The sequence below is a fragment of the Rousettus aegyptiacus genome, unplaced genomic scaffold (assembly GCF_014176215.1).
Source record: "Rousettus aegyptiacus isolate mRouAeg1 unplaced genomic scaffold, mRouAeg1.p scaffold_m13_p_3, whole genome shotgun sequence".
Classification (NCBI taxonomy): domain Eukaryota; kingdom Metazoa; phylum Chordata; class Mammalia; order Chiroptera; family Pteropodidae; genus Rousettus; species Rousettus aegyptiacus.
The window spans coordinates 144,529,995-144,552,352 of NW_023416306.1; the positions used below are offsets into that span (position 1 = coordinate 144,529,995).

The 22,358-nt window shown below is 34.6% G+C and overlaps 1 protein-coding gene across 1 annotated transcript in view; it reads right to left on the reverse strand.

Moving 5' to 3' along the window:
• The window catches only part of KCNH5 (potassium voltage-gated channel subfamily H member 5), a 251,229-nt gene that overhangs the window by 58,089 nt on the left and 170,782 nt on the right, over positions 1–22,358 (reverse strand). Inside the window, exon 9 of the mRNA XM_016141793.2 lies at positions 10,758–11,010. Coding sequence (XP_015997279.1) covers positions 10,758–11,010 — 253 coding nt within the window. The remainder of the gene's footprint in view (positions 1–10,757; positions 11,011–22,358) is intronic.

Here is a 22,358-nt window from a genome sequence, read left to right on the forward strand (position 1 = left end):
ACTATAGGACCAGGATTGGCAAAGCACACCCACGTTCTCTCCCTTTCTCTCCCTCCCTTCTCCCTCCCACCACACCCCAATTGTTTTGGATTTGAGGGGATTTCAGAAAGGCCTCACAAAGAAGGTAGTTTTTGAATTAAATCATAGCTGAGCCTCAAGGAGGAGGATAGTTTTTGTGGCTGAGAAAACAGTATGAGGACAATCTGCTCAGGGAACAATGAGCAATGTTAGCTCACTACACAAGAAACCTATGGGGTATAGAGAGTCAAGTCTAGAGGAAAAAAATGGGATTCAAGAAGGAGAACTCTGAATGCCATGCAACAGAGTCTGCTTAATTCCATTTTAAAGAGGGAACCACCAAAAGTTTTTTGAGTAAAGGGAGTCATGACTTATCCAGTGCTTTAAGAACAGAACTTATGACAGTGTCAAGAGTTCAAGGAAAGGCATCGTTGGGACACTATCTACATCACTGTGAAATAATATACGGTATTTCGCAGATTACAAATAAGTCATTTTACCTTGTCCCCACGACCACCTCATCATGAGTTAAAGGAAGTGACAACAAGAGTAAAGAGAAAAGAAAAATACAACAGACGTGATGGTAGAAAATAAAAGCTCTATTATTTGCTTATTTATTTGAGAGGAGTAGAAGGAGTGACACGCTTAAGATATTCTAAGAAATGCGAATCAAGAATTTCATATCCAGCAAAATTGTTATTCAAGTATAAAGGACACAAACCATATCAACATAAAAGAGCTCAGTCAGTATCATTCCCATGAATCCTTACTAAAAATTTTATTAGTGAAAATGCTTCAGAAAAGCAAAATACCAAGAGAGACATTGACATAAAGACTAGTGGTAGCACTAACTACTTTTAAAACTAAGGCTCAATGCAAGTTAAAAGGAACCAAGTATAGTGTGCAATGGCTACCTGCTCTGACAACGTAGGTATAGCACAACTATTAAAAATAATGGTGGGTGGAAAGAAAATAGTATAAACACATGCAAAAAAAATTTTTTTAAAGTATATTTAGTAATCATATTGGTAGTATGGTGGCATTCGTATTGTTATTCTGAGGTTGTTATATTTATAATGTGGATTATGCAATATTTTGATTCTATTATCCCCAACATTCTCAATATGAAAGAAAATATACGAAGATGTAATATAGAAGTAGATAAATAAAGCCCCGTTGTACTGAATTTTAGTTAAATATATCTATATGAACTCATGAGAAATTTTATTTGCATACACACACAGACACAAACATATACACATACATATATTTTTCCTCAAACTGTGTCTATTAAAAAGGCCAAGAAGCAATCACTAACCCAGTAGCAATGAGCATCTGTAGAATCAAGATCTAGGACTAAGAGTGTGATCTTGAAATATTATCCACAAAAACAAACTAGAGCTCTTGGAGAAATGACTAGTGGCTGATTTTAGACAAGGGGGAGACCATGTACAAGAAGATCTGTCCATTTGACAGAGCAAGAAGTTTTCAAAGACTATTGTATCAAAAGGACCAAGGACCAAATTGGAGGAACTCTTATTAGCCAAAGAAAGCACAATTTGCACTTCAATGGCAAAAACTACAGTGCACTGAAATTTGTCATTTGTTTAAATCCATTAGCACGTAGGATTTTTTTTTTTTTTTTAGAAACTATTTAGGCACTGTTAGGAAAACTAATTGATTGTCTTAAAAACTGATATGGAAAAGCATCAATATTTATGCACGATTCCTATAAGAACTGCATACTGGGTAACCAAATAGTAGCTGTGAGGAAGCATTTCTCTATAAAAGTATGCCAACTAACAAACAGAAATATAAAACTAGGATATCTTCATTTTGTTACTCCCAGTGAATTAATGGATCTAGGCATTGAGTACCCATTGTTGTTAACATAAGAGATTCAACTAGATATCCTGTGCCTCCTTATAAAAGAACACAGACTACAGTTTTGCTGACGGGTCTGACTGAACCTGAGTCTGATCAGTTCTCCGGATTCAGCTGCTAATTTACAAGAAATACAGAGGGTGAAGAAACATGCTTAAACCGCAGTGAATATGCAATCAGCAGAATCTAGACTGGTGGGAACTCTGTAGGACAAATGGCCCAGGTTTTTCAGCAAATAATAATAAAGAAAGAAAGATTGCAGCAGGAAGTGGAGGGGGATAACATATAGATTTAAATTTTAAAACAGGTAAATTAAACTTAGTGTTTAGGATGCGGCACATGACATGGCTTCTGGGGGTGGGGCAGGGCGATGCTGTAAAAGTTCTATTTTTGGGGCTGTGAAATTGTTACAAGGTCTTTACCTTATAAAATGTCATCACGTTATACATATATATATTGCAATATTTTCTGAATCTGTTATTTAGTTTGCAAATAAAACACCTCAGGTAAGTTCTATATGCTCTTACTCCCCAATAACACCTTCCCCTCCCCATACGAAAAGGAAGACTGAATTCTCAACGGCATCGCTGAGCAGGTAAACCAACAGGGGAACCCCTCCCCATACGAAAAGGAAGACTGAATTCTCAACGGCATCGCTGAGCAGGTAAACCAACAGGGGAACTGAATAGCTCCAATCTTTGTATGTGACAAAGCAAAACTCACTTAGTAAAATGGTAATTACTTAAGTTTCAGTTTCTTGAAGACAAAGACATCCTTGATGCTTTTCAAGATAAGACAAAATAATGGGCTTAACTAGGGAAGGGCAGGGCAGAGAAGGAGAGTGGGAAAGGAACAGACTCCACCTCTTCGTGGAAATAACTGCAAAGATTTGTGGCATTCTTGCAGTCCGGGAACATTCCTGAAAGCTTCATTTCCATTTTAATACTTACCAACTAGGCAGCCCTGAACTCTTCTAGGACACAGATGAAAGACCCATAAACAGAATTTAAGATCCACATCTTGTGTTCCCAGGGCTCATGAGATTCAGAATCTGAGCCGTTCCCATTCCTAAAACCTGCCTGCGGGTAAACCAGTCACTTGGGGGAGGACCATATTTTTAGACACTTAGTAGCTGATTTACCATCTTATACTCAGGTAATGTTTTGCGAAAGATTTTTGTAATGTACACTGGAATGGTACTTAACAGTACTGTTAGAAAAATATGTTTTTTTTTAATAAAAGAAAACAAATAGGCACTCTATTTTCTGTCAAGATTAAGCCAAATAGTTATAAAATTTTGAAATTCTATTTTAAAAGTCCCGTTAAGAAACCATCGCATCTATAATGTGATGGTTAAAAGAATGGGTATCGAGTCAGACAGATTTGGGTTCAAATCCTGTGCTCACCACTAATTTTTTAGCTGTGACCTGGGGGGAATATTCTGATATTCAGTTTTTTTCATTTATAAGATGACTATAGTAAGTATGTTCTTCACAGAGTTAATTACAGAATTTGATGTCATAATGCATATACAATAATGAGAATTCAATAACTATTTGGCATCTAAATCAGACTTTCAAAGGAGTCTGAAGTATATTTTTCAAAAATATACTTTAAAAGTTTTGATATGAAAATATTAAAAATCAAAATGTATCTATAAAATTTAAATTTTACTTAAACATGGAGGGACCCATTTATTAACTACAAATATGATTTTTCTTTTTCTAGCCCCTTTAAACTCTTAAATGTTTATTTTCTAATAAAATTATTCTGATTTATAGACTACTCACTCCATTTAATGGCAAAAGTAATTCTACTTCTAGAAATTAAAGCTAAATCCCCTTCCACCGATATAATTTAAAGTTTTCTTCCCACGGTCAATGACCACGGTAGAAATTAGATTATGTCACGATACTGGGAGTTCCTGATGGCATAACAGTGCAAATCTTTACTTCAAAGTGACTTTTGCTCTTCTCTTTCTGTTCTATTCAAATTGGTCTTGTGCTTACTCACTTAATTTCTTTCCCGTATCCTTCTGCACACTACCCGACCACTCTCTTAATCATCAAGCCTTTAGGTCAGAATCAAACAGTCTTAGTAATATAGGAAAGAGGTATGAGAACTACACAGATTGACTAAGTATTAAACCAAGTGGAATTTAGAGCCTGCTACGTGCTATCAGACTCTGCTGTTAGACTCAGAACCTGGATGATCAGCCATAAGGCCAGACCATGGGGAATCTACAAAACAAAAGATTCCTGCTGAGAGTACCAACAACTGGTTACTCAAACCTTTAATGCTTACAAGTACCCTAAAAGGAAAACAGGAAAACAAAGACTTTAAGCTGTACCCTGCACGAGTTAAAAGATCAATCCAATTCAACTGTATATTCTATTCTTAACTCCCTATAATCAGCAATTTTTCATAGAAACTAAGAAACAGATATAAATCCAATTCCTTAAATAATCAGGATCTTATTCTCTGACTTTGAGAGGAGACCATGTCTCTGTCTGCGGAGCGTTATTCCTTCTCTAAAAAAAACTTTCCTTTGTCTTTAACTCTGGCTCGCTCTAGAATTCTTTCCTGCTTTGACCAAGGATGCTCTCAGTGGGCACAGGACTTGAGTCCCCACTTGGGTGAATTCACCCCATCCTGCATCAGTAGGAACAAAGCCTCAGGTCTGCTGACCACAAAAAAAAAGTTTCAATCAAACTAAAGGTAACATATTAACTTCATACGTATTTCAGCTCCAGACCCATGAAGGCAGAATGACCCTATAGGCATCCCCTTGAAACCAGACAAAATGACACTGTGACTGACATCAGGACATCAATTGCTTTCTGCCCTAACCCTGACCATCAGTGGAACCCATGACCCTAACTCCCTTAGCTACCATGACTAAGTTTCCCCCTATATAATCGATCCTCTAGAGGCCATGGAGAGCCAGTCAGGTCTGTGAGCACTAGCTCACCTGTGTCTCTGGACTTGGCTCCACTTCCTTAAGTAAACTACATTTCTTTCTTTCTTTCTTTCTTTTTTCTTTTTTTTTTTTTTTTTGCCAACTCCTGTCCATTTCTCCTTTGGCTTTGATGCAAGCAGGCAAAACAAACCCCTTGAATTAGGTAACAAAGGAGAACAAAGGAAGGAGTGATTTATTAAAGAGTTTTGAGTGGCTTGAGATATTTAACATTTAGCCCTTCTTATTTTTCTTGTTAAAAGTACCCAATCAACAGCAGGAAAATGTTTTCTCAGTCCATAATAGATCTATGCTAAAGCTAGAGTCTTAGGCAAATGCATTTTACTATAAGCACCTAGACAAAAGAAAAACAGAAGGTAGTATCTCAAAATAAAACATAAAGGAAATGGCAACAAAACATAACATATGTTTATACTTAGATACAAAGAGTCTGTTTCATGGGTATGCAGAACTCAAACAATTATGAAAATAGCCTAATGGCAAAATAAAGTGCTGGCAAATTTGGCTCACTGAACCTTTACTGAGAACATATTTAAGGGATCCTATCACAGATGACAAAGAGACAAAAATGAGCAAGACATTTTAAGCATTCACAATGCAGTAGGCAGATAAACAGGTAAAAAATAAAAGGGGAGGGACTAAGAACTCTGTGTAGGCATGCAGTGCAAGCCCAAAACACAGGTGCCTAATCCACACTATGGTAATAAGGGAAAGAATAAAAGAAGAGGCGTAAGCAAGAGACAGATTACTAAAAAGAGGAAAAAAGGTGTTCTAAACAAGGAAGCCATACACACAAAAGATTACCAGTAAGAGAGAATTGGTGGTACTCGGGAAGCTTCCTGCAAGTCAATATGGTGAAAACTGTGTAGGGGTAGGAATGGCACAGATCAGGCTGCAAAGGAGGGGAACTTAAATGGCCAGGCTTAAACGGCTTCCCAGGCCAGGCTGGAAGTTACATTTTATCTCCTCGAAGCTGATTTACATTTTAGAAAGATTAGTGTACTGGCAGCATACCATAGAATTGGAGATTGAAGCTGATGACAGATTACAAGCAGATAGGCCTTTCAGATGGCAGCCACATCCCAGGACCAAAATTTTAAGAGTAGTGGTCATAGGAAGGGATATTAACGACAAGATGAAGAGACACCCAGTAGGTAGAATCCACAAGACTTACTTTTGAAAGATAGTGGGGAGAGAGTTTGCAGTTGAGTTTAAACTATCAGTCTTTAAAGACTAATACTTTATCCAAAAATCTAAAGACCGAAGAACTCTAAAGTGTATAATTTGAACCATGGGTAAATGATGTTGTAATCATGACTTGGAAAGTTTAAGACAAGACAAACATACAAATTTTTAAGCAAAAACTAGTTTGCCATGGCTAAATTAACTCTTCAACATCATAAAACATAGACGAAACCTATCTGACTCATAGTTCAGCATCTCAAAACACAGAAATGTGAATGCAAAAGGAAATAATTTTCTGTGGCTTGGGAAAAACCCTTTTAAGGATTTAAAGTGTGAAGCACTTGACTCCTAATAGCAAGTATACAGGAAGAAATTTTATGCACAATATAAAAGTCACATTTTCACAGATTCTGAAAATAGCAAAATATTATTCATTCAGCATCTCAGATTTTTTTCTTTTTGGAATAAAAATAAGAAGCAGATTTTAAATTTTGAGAACCACAATTCATGTTTTATTTGATAAAACACAAATATTTATAAAAGATGGACTGATTCTAAATATTAACTGATTCTCATTAAAATAGAACCTAAACCCTGGTACTAGAACTTACCTTTTTTACATTGTTAAGTTTATTTAATTCTGTCTTTCCCTTCCTCACTTATGCCCCATTACCCCAATCCATAATAATATCTAACCCCTCCATCCAAACTCTACATAAACAAGCATAGTTTTCTTGGGAATTAGAAGTTACAATTAAAATACTTAGATACAGATAGTCTGAGATTAATCACTCAATCATAACATTACAATAATTAGCAAACACAGCAAAGACAGACTATGCATTCAACAAAAATATCTTAGGATCTGAGTCTATTGGTAGTGAGGAAACGATATTTTTTAGTCTCTGAAAGATGTAATATACTTTGTTGAGCTCTTAGAAGTAACCTGGCTATTTTAGCTATGCCAATAAATCTGTTCACATTAAGTAATTATAGGGTAGGAACTAAAAAGCAAAGAGATATTAAAGAATATGAAATATTATGTATGTGTCATGAACTTAATTTAGCACTCTTTGTGTTTCATAAAAAGTGGGAAGGTCAAAAAAGAAGTGGAGGTGTAAGAACTAAAAGAACTTCAAGTTCAAAAAAGACATGAACTGCAATTATCTTTATAGGCCCTATTTAGAAAAACATTTTGAAGCCATCCTTCAGTTTTAAAATAGAAGGTATTTGTTGACTACACTTTTTATCTTTCTATTAATTAGTTATGCTTCAGAACTTATTCATTAAATACCTTAGCACTTTTGACACACTAAAGAATTATGTACCCACCAAGAGGCTCTTTAGAGACAAGGATCCAAAAGAATGAAACCGTACCTGTTTTTGGATTCAGAGATTTTAATTAATTTTAAAATGACCTTCCTCTACCTTTCAACTAGCAAATGAATCAGTGTTAAAAGTGAGCAAGATCTGCTTATTTCAACTATCAGACCAACTTAAATAAATTCTCAGTTTTCTGAGCTGTACTCAGATGTGAGGGATACTGTTTCTGTTTAACCCTTACAAGGGAAAAGAAAATCATTAGACATGATGAAAAAAGACACATTTCAATGCACGAAACCACAATTTACAATGAAAATATAACAGTGATGAATATCTGTATATCAAATGGCACAGCAACAACCACTACAAAGCACAAACTACAGAAGATGCAAGAAGATATAAATAAAACACACTAACAATAACAAACTTCAACACACCACTCTCACTCCAAGGATAGATCAGGAAGAGAAAAAAATAACTAATGACATCGGAGGCCTATTCAAATTACTTAATAAGGTAGAAAACCTAAAGATATATGTCAAACTTCACATCCTGATAATTTTTATAAGTTTTCATTAAGTTTGAAGTTATTTCAAAGGTAAGCAACTAAAAATGGGGGGGGGGATAGAAAGAGCAGGAAATGAATGAAAAGTCATCAAAATATCAGGAGTAACTATTTTCTCTCCTTTTCTTAAAACATTAAGCAATTGAGCATTAAAGAAACCCCTTCCCCGCTTAAGAGCATTAAGTGTTTTTAATTTAGAAAAGTCCGAAAACATGTATTTCCAATGGAAATCACAGTGAGACGTCACAAAATGGAGCCAGTGCAGTGATCTGCAAGTAAAGGCACTGGCTCAGATAGGGAAGGCCCTACCGGGAGGTTCTAGGCCCCTTGGGCGAAGCACAGGTGGCAGCGGACACTCAGCTTCAGCTGACTGGGAGGTGGAACCTACAAAAGTGTGAACACAATGATGGGGCTGGACCACAGCAGATGCACTCTTTGAGGCATGTAGTGCAGTCAGCTCTTGCTTGCAGCATCACCCTCCCTCTCCTGCAGAAAGTTACCAGGAGTCCACACTGCTCGTATACAATCTCCTCAGACTGCTTCTCCTATAAATCCAGATTGGCGGAAGCTGCAACACCAGGACAGTCACAGAAGCTTGTCCCTGTATCTGTCTCGTCATTGCTGATCCAAATAACAGACTGGTAGAGGACAGTGTTTTGCTGGGCCCACTTGCAGCCTCTGTCAGCACTGCTTCAAAAACCTCTGACTGCCTTTCGATGGAACTAATCTTTGTTAGAGGCCCATGGAAAAAAAAGAAACAAAATGTTGTCAGAGAGGTATACATATAAGTTGACTCATTAAGCTCAGAGATGAAGAGTCTCTAAATTTTTGAGAAGGGTAAACAAAAAGCATACATGTAAAGAAATCAAATGTGACAGATAAATGATAAGATTGGTCCAGTACCCAGAGGCCCTGTGTTCATTTTTACTGTGTCACTGGGCAAAAACGGCTACCGTTTTATTATAAAAGGAAAAGAAAATGCATTTTGTCTATCTCACTGAGCAAATGATTGCAGCTTAGCAGACCCAGCCCAGAGGCACTGCACTCTGGGTTTTCTCCAGCCTTCTTTGCAGAAAAGAAGTCACCAAGGTAAAGCTACGATGAAGGAAATGGGGCCAAGCAAAAGACAGTGAGGACACAGCTGAGCTAATTTATTGCAATGGTACTCACTTTACTATATTCGATATCTGTTTTCCCACTCACCATTGACATGGACATGCAAGAAAAGAAAATACACCTGTGTGGGGCTTGTGTTTTATTCTCTTCTTTAAGCAAAAAAGAATGGTTGCAGTGTGTACAGGCTTCATTTTACCACAAAGGATCGGTCTGACAAAATGTACACTTTATTGAAGGATTATATATAAACTCCTTTGTACTTCAGGAAACCAAGCTGAACAAACACTAAGTCGCATTAAACACGCCCACAGTGCTAACTCTAAAATGCTGTATAAATTTTTCTTGCAAAAAAAGTCAAAAATAAAAATAGCTACTAAAATAAATTTAACCATAACTGTAACATTACTTCTAAATAGTTAAGTAAAGGTTTACAAACAATACAAGTGTTCAGTCATTTATAACCCTGAACCATTTTCTCTCTTAAAAATTTCACAGAACCTGTTTTCCTATGAAAAGTTGTTGTTTCTCAGTTCTCAGTTCTGCCTTTTTCAGAATATTGTGGCTTTTTGAAATCAGTTCCTCATTTTTGTGCTGGATTTTGCTTTTGAAGTTTCTAAACTACAAGAGTCAATCTTGTACTTATAAGAATAAGAGGCATTCAAGCTATGGTAGGTTGACCTTGGTAGCTAAAAAATCCAATAGTTTAAAATTGAGCTCATTTTTCATGGGACACACGCCATGAAAAATGTGATCAAAATGGAGTTGACATCCTGCAATTCTAACTTATTTTACTTGAGGAAAAAACCAGGGATGATTCTCCTCTGACCTCATCATTGCTTCCTCTTATACCTACGTGGACTTCATGAACCTGCAGCAAATATATTTGAGCAGAAAAAAACCTAAAGCATCACTTAGCCTTTTTCACCAATATACATTGCACTGTTCCCAAATATGTAATTAAAAAAATTGTTTGTCATTGACTTGCACTGTCACTGCATTTTTTTGTTAGGACAGCTATCTACCAGGTCTCTGAATTTTAGAATGAATTTATTATTGCCCAAATAATTTTCCTGGTTTGTGAATGAATAAAACCAGTTTTATAAGCCTAAATCAACTTGCACTGTGATTACTCCAATATAATGGGTCAAATTCATTTATCTCTTCATCACTTTCAGCTCACTACTTAGGTCCACTGTGATGAGGCAAAAAGATTTAGAGAAAGATCATCTGTATTCAAGCCTATTCAAGCCCTAACTCATTTACTAACTGAGCAAGTCACTAAACTTTTCTGGGCCTCACTTTGCTCATCTCTAAAGGAAAGTGTAGAATTAGACAGGTTCTGAGACTAACATTCTAGATTACTAACTTGACAATCATTCCACAAGCCATTTGCACACTTACCAACATGGTGGTACAGCCACCTTAGGCTACGATCAACTCTAGTCTGAAAGATACTATCCTATTGTTGCCAAAGAAAGTTCAATCAAACCTTCCTGCAGCCCATTTAGCTGTGACCAATACTAATGTTCCTCACTGAAACAGCATTACTAGTTTTCAAAGATTCATCATCTCATTAGTAACCTAATTTCCAAAGTCACCCAGCAAAGAAAATTTCTCTTAAGAAACCTGGGAAGCAAAATCTCTAAAACTGTTACGCATTTGCTACTACATTAGGAAAGTTCACAGTACCTAAAATAGCCACCACCTCATCATCCTGGATGACTTCCAAGGATCCTGATACCACAAAGCAGAGGGCATCCACACTTTCTCCAGCATGGTAAATGAGGTCCCCGGGAGCACAGTGAATAGTCTGGAACTCCACTGCCAAGGCGCGCAGACACCCATCACTGGCCAATCGAAAAGCAGGATGTTCATTAAAAACCTTCCGGTTTAGATGAACACAGATATCAGCTCTCATGTCCTTGGGGCAGATGGAGAGGACCTGAAGGAAGCAAGAGAAGAATAAGTGAGAATAAAAAAGAAAGGTGCTATTTCAGACAAAAAGGCATCCAACAAATATTTATTGAAGAAGTTGGCAAAACATTATACTAGATACTAGGAAGGAAAAGTTAAAAGACACGGCTCTGCCCTCAAGGACTGAATAATCCAGCGAGATGGGCAGATGAGCATATGAGCTATTACAATACAGCACCATGCAGTAAAGCTGTGAGAGGGGTATAAATCTCTCCATAGAAGAACATAATCTTAAGGTGGTTAGAAAAAGTCTCAGAAGAAAAACAGTTTCTTCAAAGAGCCAACTAAAATAGGGCATTAACATTCATTTTAGTTTAGTCTCTGTTTTAGAATTTTTTTGTAACTAAATTAAAATTCACGATAATGTACTTTACTCCACATTGGAGGTGAATTTATAGAAAACAGTTATAAGAACACAAAATTAACAAAAGCACCGTTGTAACTTCACATGCTGTCATGTAGTGATATAACTCCACTCTTGATGTGTGTTTTTCACTCTGATTTTTTTTTTATTTTACAAATGAATTCATGTCTACAGAGTGAAAAGGGTATTCACCAGTCTTCTGAAGGGCTTAAGCAACTGCAAATGTCAATGCAGGCAAAGTGGGCACATCATTTTGCTGGCAGCCCTTGCTCATTCTGGTCTTTGACTCCTAAAGATTGCTGAGGGCAATAGCTGAATTCAAGCTCAAGGCATCCTTTAGAAGAGCTAGGCTAAATAGCTTTTATTGCCTCTAGTTTTCAGACAGGGCAATTAAAGATCCAGATTAAAATGGACATTATCATCACATCTAATCAGAGCATCATTGAGCAAGATGTGATTACAGAAGTCAGTACCACCCGCTTTAAAGACGCATGTGTAAACTCCCTTAGAATCTTCCCCCAACCCACTTGGTAAACTTATATTACATTCCTTATAATCAGAAATGTTTTTCTTTGCTAAGCTCTCAATCCCTCTTGTTGAAGTCTAAGTTGATTTCTGCCCCATTAAGTTACATTGAATACTGTTTTAACATAAAATAGTTTTCTTTCCTGTACTAATTGCATTTTAACCTTTAAAAAATTACCTACTGCTTAAAATATCCCTATTTTTTCTTTTATTTGGGACTCACAATCAATGAAAAGTTGGTTGCTTCACTATTTAGAAGCCCATCGTTAATGTAAAGATCGTTAATTAAATTATGCTTTCAGTATCCCTTCCCTTAACCATTCCTGATACTGTATATATTATTTCACATATTTAAGCATCTCTGTGGGTTTTTTTTCATACCCCTTTGTACTCCTTTAGGCAGTATCGATCAACTCATCCACTTTCTGAAAAATCTCATCTTTGAGGGAAGGGATACCTAACCATTAGAAGTAACTGGCACTTCTCCCCCACATCAGTTGTTTTCCATAATAATGTAATGTTTTCTTTAATATATTAACTTTTAGTGACTCCTGACAACATTAGTCATTCAACGGGCACTTACTGAGTTTCTACTATAGGCATGCCACTGCATTAAACCTCAGGTACTAGAAGGATAAATAAGACTAGAAGGATAAATCATGATGTAGGGGGCGGTAGGTGTATAAAGAGAGAATTATAATAAAATGAGGAAAATGTTATGACAGCAGATGACCAGGGTGACACAGGAGCATGTGTTGCCTAAAAGGCATTACTTATGACTTAGACATAGCATAAAAGATTAGGCTCAAGAGGACACAGGTCTGGATCATTCTATTTCTATTCCTAAAGTATACAAAATCTATCATTATCTCTGTATTCTAAATTATTTAACCTCTCTAAACCTCATCTTGAAATGAGATGATAGTGCTTCTTCACAGATTCATCAAAGGAATTAAACAAAAGGGCTTGACCTTAGCCTGGTTTAGCCTTGCACAGGGCAAGGGCTAAAGAAATGCTAGCTTTTAGTATCCTTATTGAATATAAGTAGTCTTACAAAATGTACTGTTGCGTTAGCTTACTACCAAAGCAATGTGCTATTTTTCATTTTCCACCCCTGTCTGAATTCTGTATCTTGGCTCTTTGATGAGATTCTAGGCAAATTAAGAAAATATTTCAGTATGAAACTGAAGATATTTCAAGCACTAGCTAATGTTATTTTTCTCAAGTTGAAAATAAAATTAGTGCCAGAAAGCAAAAAAGTAAAAATAATTTAAAAATACACACACATTAACATTATACTGAAGAGCTTAATGAGAAAATGGATCATTCTATTTCTATTCCATTTACCTTACAGGATTTTCATTGTTTTAGATTCATTTTGGTAATAGGCACTTTATGTCCTTTTAATTATTTCTTTCAGGATTCATGCTGCTGAATGAAATCTTCCAATGTCAGCAATATTCTGTTTAGCAGCATATCAAAAGATTTTTATTATTTTAAGTGTATTTTTCCTTTTTTGTTTCACTTCACTTATGACACTAACTCATTTATTATTTTGATTGTATATACTAAAGTCCAGAAGTCATAAAGTGACAAGTTAAAACAGTGTTAAAATAAACCAAAGTCACACCCAGATGTATCTCCATCCCTAGATTGTGCACATGCTTGCACGGTGTGTCCGTTATTGAAATATGAATATTATTTTCTCTGGAAATGAAGGCACTAGTAGATATCTTACACAGTCAAAATTTAGTTTCAAGTGATAAAATTATCATTCAAGATGACTCGAGTAGCTGGTCCTTTAGTCCCAATTTCAATGTACCCTGCCTTGGATGTCATATTTAATCTCTTGTGGGTAGGTTCCCTAATGGGTCTCAGAGTTGTAAACAAATGAAATTATACTTCAGTATAAAATGTTTAGGATAAAAGTGACTTTTATTTGTTTCCAAAGTTGATTCTTTATCCCCACTTCATGTTGGGGATAAAGAATCAACTTAATTCTCAATTAAGAATCTACTTATAAATTTAAGTAGATTCTTAATTGAGACAGTAAGTTTTCTCTTTGGAAGAGCAATGGTTATATATAAGGAATCATTTTTAAAATTCTGAAACCAACCCTAAAAAGACAAAGAATACCATGGTTTGGAAAAGAAAACTTTTTGAAATTTATGATAATACTTCCATTAAACCCTAGGTCAAGATGTATCTTAACAGATATCCCACAGACTCCAAAGATCTAAACTCAATAGTAAAACTGGAGAATATGAAAGTGATGGAGATTGACACAAATATGATCATGTTATCTCATTTTCTTAAAATTTCCAATGGCTTGCTTCCCCAGGTAAAGCTAAAGTCCTAACCAAGTATACGAGGCTCTTTATGACAGGAGCTACCTCCAGCCACATCCCTTACTACCTTCCTGCAACCCTGCATTCAGTCACACAATATTTCTCACCTCTAAACTTGCCATACTGTCTCATGATTCTGCCTTTATACATGCCGTTCCTTTTGATAGGCATATCCCATCAGCCCTTGTCTGCCTAGTCACCTCTGATTCATCCATCAATGAACACATAGACCATCCATCGGTCTGCCAAAAATTCAATTGACACACAGCTCTTTCACAGAATTTGGTATTTATAGAAGGGGAAAATAAAAGTAAGAGGTATGATCTGTATTTTTTCAAAAAAAATAATAGTATACGATAGTTACATTTCAGCAGTAAAATCATTCTTTAGTTTTTTAATGAAATATTACCTTATACCTAATATATAAACCTGATACAAGCAGAATTATGCTGGGTAAAGCTCTGATGAAAAGGCAGACTCCCAGGCAGGGCTGAACAAGGGCATATTCAGTCATTTATTTAACTCGTAGCCACTGAGTGCTGGTTTTGCACTAGTTACATGCTTGCTACTACCTGGCTCTCCAGATCCATGAGCAAAAACTCTCATAGGATCTGCCCACCTTGAGCTTCCAGTCAGGAACAGCTTAAAAAAACCACTGTTCCTAGTCCAATGTCACATTTTACAGATAACACAAATATATAGCATAAAGGTTATGTGATTTACTTAAGGCCTTTCAATAAATTACTAGCAAAACCCAAAACTCTTGAGTTCCGGGCTTTAAGCCATGCTCTTCAATGAAATTCACCCAGGAATAAAATATAATATCTGGCACTTTCTAAAACTTTCTCATTCTTTGCATGATGTAAAAATACAAATGTTGATTTCTGAAAATCATTTAAGGTCCAATTAATCAAAATAGAGTTTATTTATTAGGAAATTACTACTATCACCACCACCACCACCACAGAACAGCCTAGATTTCTTTGCAAATTTGTTTCCATTTCTAAATGCTTTAATTTCTACTCCAATAAATGTGTTGTATAGTTTAGTGTATAGATAAAGACAAGGATTCATTGACAAATTATTTATTTATCCCATTACTATTTGCCAAAAGGAAATTTTAGTTTATCAATGATAAGGACTTAAGCTAGATATTAGCAAAGAGTGAACATTTAATAAATGTCAATCCCCATCATTTTCATCCATTATGGTATTAGTAATTTAGCAAAAGCTTAGAAGAAGAGTGAGCCTAAATATTTTAATTAGAGATCAAAGAGTTGAATCAAGATCCTCTAAGGAAATTGTTGATCAGAGAGAATCAAAAAAAAAGTTTATCTTCTTTCTTATTTATTCTTCGAATATACTTAAAAATGTATTTTAACAATCATTATACAAAATGTAGGAAATCAAAACACCAAAAAGTAGAAAATAAACTTTATCCTTTATACGTATTTATATATTTATATCCATTTTCATAAAATTTGAAGACATAAAGTTTTATTTCCTGCTATAATCATCCAGTATCATATTATAATCATTTTTAATGCCATGAACTACTGATTTAAAAATGTAATTTGAATCACTGCATAATATTCCATCGTATAATTATAACACAATTTAACCACTATGTTATCATTGGATATTAAGATTTTTGGTTTTCCCTTTTATACATCAAGTTATAATGAATACTCTGTACCTGTATTGGATTGTTTAAGGACTAATTTTTTTAGAAGTAAAATTAGTGGGTAAAATTTAAAAAATATATAAAAATAAAATAAAACATTTTTAAGGCTCCTTTCAAATTGTTTCCCAGAAAAGGTTTACCAAATTAGACCCTAACTAGTAGTGTATGAGAGTATCTTATGTGTTTTTAATAATCCCCTTTGAAATCTTCCATTTGTATTTGAAAGAGAAAAGGCAATTTTATGTGAAACAGAAATAGATTATATTTATAGTGTAATGAGACAGAAGGCTGGAGAGCTTTAGTCTTAGTGAAGGTAGTCTCCTACCACCACTCCCTGGTTCAGTGATCACAGACTGGTCACTTTTAATCAATCTATAACAAATTTCTAATGTGAAAATGGAGATAATGAGGATAATTTTATTTTAAGTGCCTGAAACTAGTGAACTAAACAAGGCTCCTTCCTGAGGCCACTCACGGCTTTAAAATAAATTATTATATTGATTATCTATAAAATTCTCTATCAGGAGTAATAAAGTATCAGCCATTTTTAATAATAATTGATAAGTTAAGATGATTCCCCTGTTTTCTAAGACAAAGGAATAAATGCATTCATGGCATTTTGATAGGCACTGAGGCTACCACTGACATTCTTCAAAATCAGTGCTTCCTTTGATGCAATTAAGTTAGGCACTGCTAATTAGTCTCTCCTCACCAACCCAATTGAATTGGTATTAAGTTAGTGAAAATCCATGGAAAGAATCAGGTGACATTTGCAAATAAAACATTTTTACAATCTTTCTTGGGAATGAGGAGCTCAGAGACTGCTAACAAATGAAGTAGAGTTCTCTACAGGAATTCAATTCTCATTCATTTTATGGGAACAAAAGAAAGCTCACCTTATTAAAAAAATAAAAAATGTATAACAAGGCAGCCATGTGGACCATGGGAGAACAGCTGTCTGGATGTTAGTCTGCCAATTTGGGGAGATATCAAAACCTCCAAGGAATTAACCCAGGAACAATGTAATGAAATAAAACCAAAGCAAATTAACTTCCATTATTTAAAACTGAAAGGTCATATTTAGCAAGAGAAGACTGCTATCACCAGTGAGAGATTATATGTTAAAATTCATGGATTTCACTTACAGAGATAAATTTCTTATAAATAAACCTCATGTACAAAAGCAAAGTTGAAGTTTTTTCTTTAAAAAACAGAGAGAACCAATTCTACCATGCTTTTCATGGTCTTGGTTTGGTGGTAGTGTAATGAAAAAAAAACCCAATGGTTACCACTTTTTAACTTCTTAAAGCTGCCGATGTCTTGGGCTACAAATATTTCAAAATTAGGGCTCTAATAAAATTTAGACTTTCTATTGTTTTCTATTCTTAACCTTATGTCTATACTTTTTAGTGTACATATATATGAATAAATAAGACTACCTTTCGATATGTGAAAATATATTCTAAACTTAGAAATAAATTTTAAAATATATTTGATTAATTATCCAGAAGTATAAAAACAACACTGGAATCAATCTGGCCATGATCTTTTTACAGTCACTTATGACAAATGAGTGTCCCAGCTTCTTTAAAAGAACAAGTCCCTCTCATATACTGTGTATAGAAGCGAATCAATATTTCCATTACCTGGCTATATTGCTAAAAGCTGAACATATATATGTACCCTAAGACCCAATAATTCTACTTCTAGGTATATGCTCACCATAAATGTCTATATATGATCCAAACCACAAGACAAACGTGTTTGTAGCAGCACCATTCATAATAGTTCCAAGCTAAAAATTACCCAAAGATCCATGAATATTAGAATAAAACATATTGTGACATATTCATATAATGGATTGCTATTCAGCAACAAGAATGATTGTGATTATGAAAGTTTATGTCTCAACCTACTGTTCTTCCAATAAAGAGAACTAAAATTCTTAGATATGTATCAGCTCTCTTTCAAATTATTTCTGCAATACACACACACACTAACTATAGAAAGCAAGGTAGTCAAAAGATATTCCTGAGTAGTAAATAAAGCCAAGGATATGTGGGTTGATTATATTTACTTATATTACATCTAATTCCAAAAAGAATTTGAGATCTGATTATATAAAAGGATTTATATATTTGTATATGTGCACACATATGTCCCAATAAACACACACACACACATATACACAGGTGTGTATATATACGGATGGATAAAATCAAATATATATAAAATAACAGAAAGTTAAGTTGTCTTGAAAAGATTGGGAAGTTAGTTACCAAGTGGAAGAAAAATTAAATGAGATAAAATGAAATACCAACATTTGAACAATTGAGATCACATCGAAACACTTTTATAACTCTATCACTTATATATAGATTTCAGATATGATGTATGGCTATATATCAGTGTGTATATGTGCAAGATGACTATGTACTACAAAATCAGAGAACTTCAAAGAGCACCGAGCTCTTCCACTCACTCTCCCAATATGTTGACATTTATCAGACTAGACCCCAATCAATATGTTCTTATGAGTAAAGACTGTTATGTTATTACTTATAGTTGAAATAGGATAGAATTATTAGACTGAGCTTTCTGGTAAATTAAACCCTTTACTATTAGCAAAGTGCCTCAGGAATTTAGATCTCTGGGACTGGTATAATAGACAAAAGGAGTATTGTAATATTTATATGCACAAGTATGCTTCTTAAGTATTCTATTGCAGTAATTCATATATAAGCAAAATATAACAACATATAGACTATAATAAATATAATAAAAATGCAACATATTAATGAGCATAATTTTAAAAGTTAAAAAAATGAAAATAAAAGCCTTAGATTGAAAGAAGATATCTGTAATATATATAGACTACGAATGAGTCATAACCAAGATATATGAAAAACTCCTACAAATCAATAGGGAAAGAGCAGACAACTTTTTAACAAATAGTCCATAATCTTAACGAAGTTTGCATCAACGCTGTTGACAAGATCTAAAAACAGAATTATGGATACTGTTAGTTATTTAACTGCTTACTAGTATATATTCTGCAATGGTGACTAAATTGTTTCACTATTTTAGGACCAAAAATAAGCTGTCTTTTCCTATTTGCATGAGCCCATTTAGAAGCACAAGGGAAATATATATATTATTATTCTACTCATTAGTATTATAGTAATATAGTCATCTACTCATTAGTAATATATATTATATTATATATTATGTGTATATTATATATATTATATATATATTAGTATTCTACTCATTAGTATTCTACAATATCCTAGAAACTGAATTATCATCTTTTTGATACAGTATGTTGTGTTAACATTATTTAAAGGATTTCGGAGGCCTTTTCATAGCTGAGAAGCTAGACAGTCGGTAACACTATTCATAAATCAAATTTATCAGAATTTTTATCATGGATAAAATAGCCATGAATACCAGAGTAAGTAAAAATGGCTATGAATAGGAGAAAAGACTGTCACAGAACATGTAGGATTTACATGTAACAGATGCCCTTAGACGTCACTTAATGTTTCAAGGAACCTCACCAGAGCCCAGAGGTCCTACAACCATGATCTGGTTTCTGCCCATGGAAGAAGATTGACAGAAATTTTGCTGGAAGTGAGAGTGCTAATTATAAAGAAAAGCAATAGGTGAGAGCCTACTGTCAAAGAAATACTCAAAAAACTAAAATGTAATGATAAATATATGGAAACCAAAATTTAAAACATAGCACCACTTATACTTTATAAAATGAAATACTTTGGTATAAATTTAACAGAACATGGACAAAATCAGTATCTTTAAAATTACAAAATGCTGGTGAAAAAAAATCAAAGAATATCCAAATTAATGGAGAATTGAAATGAATTGAAATGAATTTTAATGAATTGAAAGACTTAATATAGTAAATATGTCAGTTCTCACTGAATTTATCTATGAATTAATGCAATTCCTAGCAAAATCCTAGCAAGATTTTCTGTAGGCATGGATAAGGTTACTCTAAAATTTCTATAGAAAGGCACAAGACCTAGAATAGCTAAGACTACTGAAAAAAAAAAAGTAGTAGGAATCACCCTACCCAATTTTATGACATACTGTATAGCTGTATAGCTATAGTGTATAAGACAGTATAGTAGTGGCAGAGTAAAGATAGCTTTTTCAACAAATGTTGCTGGAGAAATTGAACATACATGGACAGAACAAAATTTAAGCTAAACCTCAAAACTTATATAATAACTTACTCAAAATATATTATGGATTTAAATATAAAATATAGGACTATAGAACATGAAGAGAAAGACAAACTACAAACTGGAAAAAGTACTTGCAAATCACATATTCAACAAGAGATGAATATTCAAAATATATAACTCTCAAAACTCCGCATTAAAAGAATCCGATTAGAATATGACTCAGCCATTAGAAGAGATGAAATACTGCCATTTGCGACAACCTGGATGGACTGCAAGATAATCATGCTAAGCAAAATAAGCCAGACTGAAAAACTTCAAAATCACATGATATCACTTACATGTGAAATATAAAACTGAAAGTAACAAATGAACAGGACAAACAGAGACTCAGGAACATGGACAATGGACTAGTGGTTACCAGAGGGTAGGGGGTGAGGGAGGAGGGAAGAAGTAGACAGGATAAATGGAGTCAAATATAGGGGGATAGGGGTAAGGTGAAGTGAGTACAGGGGATCAAATATATGGTAGCTGAAGGAAACTGGACTCTGGGTGGTAATCACACAATAGAATATATAGATGTTAAATTATAATGTACACCAAAAATTATATAGTTGTAGTAACCAATGTTACCCCCAATAAACTTAAAAAAAAAGAATCCAGTTAGAATATGGGCAAAATACACGAAACGGTGTTTCACTGAAGAGAATATACAGATGAAAAATAATCACAGGAAAATATGTTCAACATTATTAGCCCTTAGGGAAACACAAATTAAACCCACAGTGTGATATCTCTGCTCACCTAAAATGAAAAATAGCGATAACTCCAAATGATGTGAGAATGCAGAGAAACTAGATTGCTCACGTATTGAATATGCAAATTGTACATCTACTCTGGAAAAAGAGTTATGACACTGTTTTGCAAAACTAAACATGCACTTACCATATGACCCAGTAATTGCACTCTTGGGCATTTATCCCAGAGAAATGAAAATTTATGTTAACGCAAAAAAAAAAAAAAAAAAAAACCTACACAAAAAAACCTGTCCTATTTGTAATAGCCTCAAACTAGAAACAATATAAATTTCCTTAGTTGGGTGTTGGTTAGACAAACTGTAGTACATCTATGCCATGGCATACTACTCAGCAATAAAAAGAAACAAACTAGATACAGCTCTAGGGAATTATGCTCAATGAAAAAGCTAATCTCAAAAACTTTCATGATTGTATTTATATAACATGATTGAAATGACAAAATTTAAAAAAATATATCCCTTTCTATCCCTTCAGGATTTAGGAAGGTAGGTGAGGAGGCTGGCGGCTGTGGCAGGAGTGAGTAATATAAGGGATCCTGGTGATGGAATTGTTCTGTAACCTGACTGGTGGTGGTTACATAAATCTACACTTCTGATAGAATTGTTTGGTGTAAAATGAAACACACACACACAAAGAGACAGAGAGATAAGTACATGGAAAACTGGTGAAATTTGAATGCAGCAGATGATTTGTATCAGTGTCAAATTCCCAGCTGTGAGGGAAACTGGGTGAAGAGTATGTAGACTCTCTGTGTTCGTTCTCATAACTGCATGTGAATACAATTATCTCAAAATTAAAGTTTTTAAAAAGCTAAAATTTTACATTAGCAAAACCTAAAAATATTGTGCCTCCCTTTTGAGGGAGGGACAACGGTCCCCTCCAAACAACCAGAGCCCCTAGTACATCAACTAAGAACAGGGCATTGCATTCAGTGCCATTAACACGCTTTCATTAGTGTTACAGTGCATAAGCCCAAAGCCCCACAACTGGAACTGTCTGCATGCCCTGGATTTACAGGTGCCAGTTTGACAGAAAGATTAGCTGAATCTCATTGGGGACAACTGCAGTCTGTCCCTCTGCTCCAGTGCAGACTGGATGCCAAACCTCTGACATGAGGCATTAACCTCTAGCACTAAGCCAAGGACTTTGGCCCAAAAAATTCTGCTCTGGGAAATTTACCTTTAACTTCATAATTTATAACAGAGCCCTCCATAAAATGTTCCTGTTTCATCTTCTTAAACGTCCAGAACACTTCAAAACTGTATTGAAAATTTCATTTAGACAAAGAGTTTGTTTGGCCCCTTGGTGATGTTTTTTTTTTTTAACTGAACGAAATCTTTATACCATTATTTCCCTTTAATGAATCCTTTCT